Source organism: Vigna unguiculata, chromosome 4 (genome assembly GCF_037176805.1).
Source record: "Vigna unguiculata cultivar grain cowpea cultivar isolate G323 ecotype 2 chromosome 4, ASM3717680v1, whole genome shotgun sequence".
NCBI classification, from domain to species: Eukaryota; Viridiplantae; Streptophyta; class Magnoliopsida; order Fabales; family Fabaceae; genus Vigna; species Vigna unguiculata.
In genome coordinates this window covers 3,127,558-3,135,040 of record NC_140795.1, presented here as the reverse complement: position 1 = coordinate 3,135,040, position 7,483 = coordinate 3,127,558, and the positions used below count along the sequence as shown (strand labels likewise).

General features: G+C 33.0%; 1 protein-coding gene across 5 annotated transcripts; it reads left to right on the top strand.

Annotated features, from left to right (window-relative positions):
* Positions 1-227: 227 nt before the first annotated feature.
* On the top strand, positions 228-6,901 carry JAZ3 (jasmonate-zim-domain protein 3). Of its 5 annotated transcripts, none has more exons than XR_003603690.2 (8): positions 228-448; positions 3,676-3,869; positions 4,307-4,593; positions 4,726-4,816; positions 5,123-5,450; positions 5,671-5,731; positions 6,221-6,431; positions 6,662-6,901. XR_003603690.2 is itself a non-coding variant. In XM_085672781.1 (8 exons), exons 3-8 carry the CDS (start codon positions 3,690-3,692, stop codon positions 6,345-6,347), a joined length of 1,074 nt encoding a protein of 357 aa, XP_085528907.1. In that variant the 5' UTR covers positions 252-448; positions 620-727; positions 3,676-3,689; the 3' UTR covers positions 6,348-6,623. The 5 variants fall into 5 exon arrangements, 3 of the variants coding, with proteins under 3 accessions (XP_027922541.2, XP_085528907.1, XP_027922542.2); XR_014994681.1 differs by having other exon boundaries at positions 6,651-6,901; XM_085672781.1 differs by lacking the exon at positions 6,662-6,901 and adding an exon at positions 620-727 and having other exon boundaries at positions 252-448; positions 6,221-6,623.
* The last annotated feature ends 582 nt before the right edge of the window (positions 6,902-7,483 follow it).

Below are 7,483 nucleotides of genomic sequence, written 5' to 3'. Positions count from 1 at the left end.
TATCTATTTAATTAGTTTGACTTCGATTACATTTACATCCTTAGTTCCACACGTGAGCATCAGTGTCGCTAACCGGTTGGACCGGCCAATCATGATCAACATCACATAAAACCGAATCTAATTTAATCCAACGATCCAAACTCAACGATTCGAACCGGGTACACGTGCATTTTGTTTTTGCACACGTTCATTTTGTCCTTATAATGATATATCTCTCTTTTGTTCTCTCTTATATCTGTTTCTTCTTCTTCCATTGTCTCTGCTCAGCGTCCATCCATTCACAAACTTCAATTTTTTTTTAATCTTTTCTCAAAGTCCTATTCTTTGGGTCACTAGCCACAGAAAAATTCTTCAGGGTCTCAGATTTTTTGTCAAATGGAGAGAGAATTTTTTGGCTTGAGTTCCAAAAACATGAAAGATGATGCTGCTAACAAGCCAAAAGACACAGGTAGCACTTTCCACAATTCTATACATAGAAAACTTTTCACTTCTCATGTTGGTTTGAACTTGAAGGTTCTGCATTAGCTTAGAAGTTAGAAAGCCAGAGCCTTTTTTTTTTTGTTTAAAGTATTTAGAATGTTATTACTGTTGTTCTTTTTTGGATTGTTATGTTATGCAGGAGGAAAGAAGAAGTGGAAATTTTGAGTTTTTGGATGGCAATATTTTTCATTTCCATTTTTGGATATTTTTGACACCCCTGGATTATTTTCATACAAATAAGAAAAAGGTAATAGCTTGTATTGCTTATAAAAAAAAAGAATAAAACATGAAGGAACAGAGGAAAAGAAGAGTGCTTTAGAACCCATGTGCCACAGAAAATATAGGGTGGGGGTTCTTTCTTGGTTTGCTTTTTTCTTTTAGCCTTTTTATCTTAATAGATAAGACCTAGAATTAGAATTTTAATTTTAAGGCTTCTAATTCTAAGTACCCTTTTAATAATAAGGGAGAGGAATTGAACCTATTCAAACATGAAGCTATAGAGTGAAGGCATTTTATCTCAAAGTTGCAACCTAATTATAATACATAACAACATTAATTAGGTGAAGTATATATATCATACATGGAGCAACTATTAAAGAAAAATCTTGATAAGTGGGGTAATGGACCCATTTGGCATTTTATGTTTTAAAGTTGATGTTTGATAGATGGGAATGGTGGGGAATGGCAAGTTGTATACAGTTGCCTTCATCTTCCTTGGGTGTCACTGTGTTGTGAGAGGGTCAAACTTAGGTAGAGCGATCACAATAGGTAACCCGGCTCGACCCACCACGGGGTTGATCATTTAGTGAGCCAATCCAACCAGACTCACTTTTTAGCGAGCTAAAAAAATTCGAAACCGGTCCGACCCACCACGGGTTGACGGGTTAAACGGGTTGGCTCACGGGTTCACTTAATTAAAAAAAAAATATTTTGATGTTTTTTGAGTCAAAACTAAATTATAATTCTAATTAAAATCTAAATAAACTTTAATACAATCCAAGTACAAACCAAAATAAGAAAAATTCAAATTATTTATGTGTTGGCTAAAAAAACAACCTAACATTACTGAAATATAAAGTCCAACTTAATAAAAAACACTAGTGTGCCCCTTTTATATGCAGGTTGGCTCACCACGGGTTCAACCCGGGTGAGCTGGGTCAAAAATCAACCTGTATTGAAATTTGTAAAATAATTTCAACCCAACTCAGCCCGAATCCGTGGTGAGCTGGGTTGGCTCGCGGGTTCCAACCCATTTTGACAGCTCTAAACTTAGGTGACACTTGTTTTAAGAGATGAAGAGAAGAGAAAAACAGTTTTGTGTATAGTTGAATAGTATGGAATTCAACGACCAAAAAGGTTTTGACTTAAAAACAAAATATTTATCTTATGAATTTAGTTTCTTACTTACTGTGTATAAACAAATTTAGAGTTGTAGTGGAAGAACAGTGTAAATACCTTTTTACTTATGTATAATTTATAGACTATTTACTCTTATAACATTAAGGTGATTTTTAATTATTTGATACTGTAATTTTTTTTTTACAGTGCATAAAAATTAAACTCTAATAAATCAGATTTTAAAACCAATAACAAAACTAATGATGAAAGTGCTAGTAGGGAATTCTTGGTGTTTGTCATAATTTTTTTCTGAGAACCAGTCTTTGAGATTAATTTTCAGCATTTAAAACTTACTTTTTATTAATTTGTTTTGCTAGTTGGATGTTTTAATTCACTATTATTTTTGTCTGTCTGATATATGTTTTTTTTTTCATTGTATTTTAGACATTTAAGATCAGTATTTAGAGATCAATGATGATATTTTGTCTTTTAAAAAAAAAACATACTATTTCACTAAATTTCCGATGATAAATAATCTTTATTCTCTTATTTCACATTTTACAAAGAATAAGTAATTTACAGTAAAACTTCTTTTCCTTTAAAAGAAGAGAAGTGATGTACAGTAAGAGGGACATGAAACAGACATTATTGATTTATTAGATATGTCTGGTACATAATAGAGACGTGTCATTGGTTGTCTCTGGTGCTCTTTCTTCTATATTTTATTGCAGAATGTGTCACTTCTTTTTCTTGCTTTCATATTCATCTTATGATATGCATTATTTAAATGATGGAGACAATCTGGTGTATTTTAGTATTAATATTATGGATTCTGATGTATGAAAATCATTTAAAAAGGATAAACATGTGTACACATTTTTTTAACATACATTAACCGCCATTTATATTATATATCCGAGGTTAACATGTGCATGCGTGGTGCTAAAATAATATTTTATAGCCTTGAGAAATAAAGAAACATCTTCCACGGTAGTAGTGACTAGCTGTGTGCAACAAGGTTTGCATAAAATATTCTAAGAGTGACAGCATAAAATATTGTAGCATGATATAATAATTGCATTTAATAAGGTTCACCATTGAATAATGGTAAACTTCATGAGGAGTTAATATATATTTATATTTTTCTATGGTTTACAAATTTGAATTTCTAAACTGTGCCTGTTCAGATGCTGCCGACATTTATTATAAACTAAGATGGCCACACCCTCACATGTGAAATAATTAAATTATGTGAATAATAGTACAAGGACTCTGGCTTCTTATGATTAAAGTGCTTTTGGAGCTTCTATGAAATAGTTTTATTGTAGAGTAATTGTTTCAAGTGTTTCATTGCTGTTGCTGAAGCTGTTCCGAGCCATTCAAGTTGTTTTGTTGTACCTTCATTATTTGCTAACATATTTATCTTTTCTGTGGGGGAAAACCGTTGAAAAATAGTCTGTGGTGTGGGGATATATTCTCATTTGTTTGATATTAGTTTGCCAGAGGCTGAGAGTTTTTCCTGTAGATAATATCTGTTTTGCTCAGGTTCTAGTGAGCATGATGAGAGTATTTTTCTCACTAGTTTAAAGCACCTTGAAGATCATTATCATTCTCCTGTTTCATATAGTTTGGATTTGGAAAACAGTTAATCTTTTCTTTTAGGTTATACTTTTTACCTGTATTTACACATCTCAATCAAAGAGCTGAGCTTCTTTAACTTTGAGGTATCTATGATTCTATGAATGTGTTTTCTTATCATCTTTATTCACAGATGGATTATCTTTTGCATTGTTTCATTCATTTTTCATGAGCTTGATCTAGTGTTACATATACCATTTTTGTCCTAATTTTCTGCAGTGAGGAGTTCAGGAATGCAGTGGTCATTCCCAAACAAGGTTTCGGTTCTTCCTCAGTTCCTGTCCTTCAAGACCAACCAAGAAGACAGGCCCAGAAAGACTATTCTTGATCCACTAGCTTCATCTGGATATATGAACATGCCATCTAAAGAGGCTTTTGAGTCTAACCAGAAACCATTTTTGGGTGTGCCTCAGGTTTGCTTCTTCTTTTTCTCATTAAAAGACGCTTTGAACTTCTTGTGAGTAACCAACAAAAGGCCTAATTTCATATTTCATAGAAATTTCACCTAAAAGTAGAACATTCTGAAACTATGGTGCCTGCATGCACCATTTATTCTATCTTATGAGTTTAGTTTCTATGTACCTTTTGTATAAATACTTTTGTTTTACTCTAGCAACCAGTTAAAAGTAGTCATTGGTATGATTTTTAAGGTGCTTATTGTAAAAATACACAAAGTTATCATATATAGTGGCATCTGATCGGATGATATGATAATGTAAAAATGCTCTACACTGATTGCATGCACTATCTACTCCCATCTTATAATTATGAAAGGTATTTTTCACTTTGTTTTTTGCATTTTTTTTTCTGAAGCTAATTTTTGCTTTTATATTACTTTCATATTTTGTAGAGAAATTTGTCCATAGGCAAGCATAGTGCAAGAAACAAACAGGGAAGGACAGTTTATCCAATGCAATGTATTGATGCACAATCTGCATGCCTTCAGGAGGCAAGAATATTTTCAGTTTCCAACCAATCAAATCAAGTGAGTCCTGCTCTTCAATCTAATCTTGCTACAACCGGATTGAACATGGCCAATTCAGTCATAAAACCACAACCTCTTGGATCCAAATCCTCTGGCACACCTCTATCTGTTCTTCCATCAATAGGTTCCATTGTTGGATCCACCGACTTAAGGTATTACAGGTTTAAAACATCTAAGAAATTGTAATTTTCAATTTCACTGAAGATACATGCTCAAGATATATGGAAGTGTGATGTGATCCTGATGGACAATGTCACCTCTGAAAATTGTTACTTTTCCTTCAGGAATAGTTCCAAATCCTCTGGCATGGCTACTCAGCTCACCATTTTCTATGCTGGTTCCGTATGTGTTTATAATGACATAACTCCCGAGAAGGTATAGTTCTCTAAAGTTGTCTTAATTATTCTAAACCCTGAAGATTTGGTTTCTTTGTAGCCAACCTGACCTAGTGCAACAAAACTTTGTTTGTTGTTGTTGCCTTAATTCTGTTAAAACTTCGTATCAGTTTTTGTAACCATTGTCCACTATTAAGGAACCAAAATTGAAAAGGTTCTATTAGAAATTGCAACATTTGATGGATTTCTTAACTAGTATAGTAACCTTAAGGCAATAGGTGGCATAGTCATTGTATTCAATATTTGCAGTTTTAGTTTTCTGATTTTCACTTTCCATGACCATTAGGCCATGGATATCATGTTAATGGCTGGAAATGGGTCTGCTCCAACTCAGAAAATGGCAGTTTCCACAGCTAAATTGCAGACACCAGTTTCTATTCCCTCCAAAGATGATGGTTTCATTATGAGCCAATCCTATTCTCCCTCACCCCTCCCAAGCCCTCTCTCATTGACCTCTCATGTCAATTCTCAGCCAGGAGGAGGATCTTCTAGCTACAATAAGCTTGCAATAATAAGACCAATAGTAGGACCTTCAATTGCCCCTACTAACCATTTGGAGTCACCTATTATTGTTGGTTCTGGAGGATCTGCATCTAAGGAAAATGCTCAACCAGGTACACTCTACCTAGGTTCTTTTACTTTTTAGTCCTCTTTCTATTTTTGAGATAAATCATTTTGACCCCACAAAATATTGATGGTTCCATTACATTTCACCTAATACTATAGAGTTAAAGTATTCTTAATACTAGTATTCCTCAACTTTTAGTAGCTAGTATCTTTCACCAGTTTATGTAAGGCACTGTAATGAACTGCAAAGTTTTGTTGTGTTTTCAGTATACTTGCCTCAGGCTCGTAAAGCATCCTTGGCTCGGTTTTTGGAAAAGAGAAAGGAAAGGTAATTGTTGCAGATGCTCAATTTAATTCTTCTCTACCCCTTTAGACTCTAATTAGCATCTAGTGTAAAATATTCAACAAAAGATAGAAGTTTAAATGCGTTCTTGTGCTATACTTAGTCAAAGAGTTTAACTCATGTACATTGTTGATATAGTGACAACTAGGTATAGGGTTAATGTCCCTTGTGTACAAAATACGGGCTAAGCCCAAATACACATAAATATGTAAAATAACATAATTAACTTACTTACTATGTTTCTCTAGTGGGTGCAAATCTCATTTTACAAGCCGGTTTTGTGGGGTTTCAGAGTCTACTTCTTGACATTATCCATTTGTCTGGACAACTTTGGTGGTGCCAATTGAACTTTCTGTGGTTAAAAATTACACACACACACTTTAGCATGTGACATAATATTGATAATAGCACTATATTTTTCAATTCTCTTGTAATGAGTTTGTGATGTTGAAGCATGTTATTGCATTGACTCAGGATGACAAGTACATCACCATACTTTTATATGAGCAAGAAATCATCTGAAAGCAGCTCATCTGGATCAGACAGTGTTAGTTTCTCCTTGAACTTCTCTGGATCCTGTTCTCTACCAGCCACCAACTAGCCCTACACACGTGAATGGAAGTTTAGATTTATATACTTCTGTAATTGTAAAATCACCTTTTTTGGTCGATGATAGAGAAATTTGGTAGGCATTTTTGTCCTTATTATTTTCTTTTGGTTTCTGAGCTTTTCATGGTTATTACTTTTTGTAGCAATTTACTTCACTACAAAGTTCCTGCAAGTCTTTCATATATGATTTTTTTCAACTTTCATCACAATGTATAATTATTTCTTTTATACATATTACAATGAATAATCTTCAGATTCATTATGGCTATTGGCTTGATAACTGACCAATGATTAGTGTATTTTCAGCTGAATTACATGGTCAACAAGAAAATTTGCTTAATTTCCTTGGACAATTTCTGGAGGATTCCATTGTGTTTGGATATAAATTTATGAGTTATGGAGAATCTATTTTTATTAAAGTATGCTTCAGTAACTGTTGATAAAGTGTGAGACACAAACATCAGGGGATTGCACTAATTCAAAACCAACATATACATTTGTGCCACAAAAGAGAGGAAAGAATAAAGGGCATTTGATTCCATATCATTTGAAGTTGTTGGTTCTTTGTAGTTTAGATTATGTTCTAACTTTTTGCATGGATGGTAAAGCATCAAAGAGGGTTTCACAAACGGATAATGATATTTTAACCCATTTTTAACCCAGTATTTCAATCACCATTCGATTATCACATCACATCACTAAAAAGAATCAAAATAAATAATCTAATGGTCAAAAAAAGTGGGTCAAAAAAATGTATTAAAATATTATTATTCTTCACTTTCTTGTGTACAATCCACATGGGTGATGGCAATTTCAAAACCTTTATTTCTTGTTTTATATACACACATTTCATGGTGCTTATCCTTTTCAAAGGTGTAAAGGCAAGCCCTTTATATGAAATAGTTGATTCTTTTGGAAACTTATTGTTCTTTTGCAAATCACAACCAAAGTTTTGAAAGAGTGTAACCTATATGAATTTTAACTGGTGAGAATATATATATATATATATATATATATATATATATATATATATATATATATATATATATATATATTACATTCGCTGACTACTATTTTTATCTGTTATTCATGCATGATTCCCAAAATTTTGAACGACAAAAAAAAGGT

Bases quoted from the DNA above. Each gene is read 5' to 3' on its own strand.
- JAZ3 (XM_028066740.2), top strand. From the start codon at position 376: ATGGAGAGAGAATTTTTTGGCTTGAGTTCCAAAAACATGAAAGATGAT. The intron at 3,870-4,306 runs GTTTGCTTCTTC...CATATTTTGTAG, and splicing joins CATTTTTGGGTGTGCCTCAG to AGAAATTTGTCCATAGGCAA. The intron at 5,451-5,670 runs GTACACTCTACC...TTGTGTTTTCAG, and splicing joins TAAGGAAAATGCTCAACCAG to TATACTTGCCTCAGGCTCGT.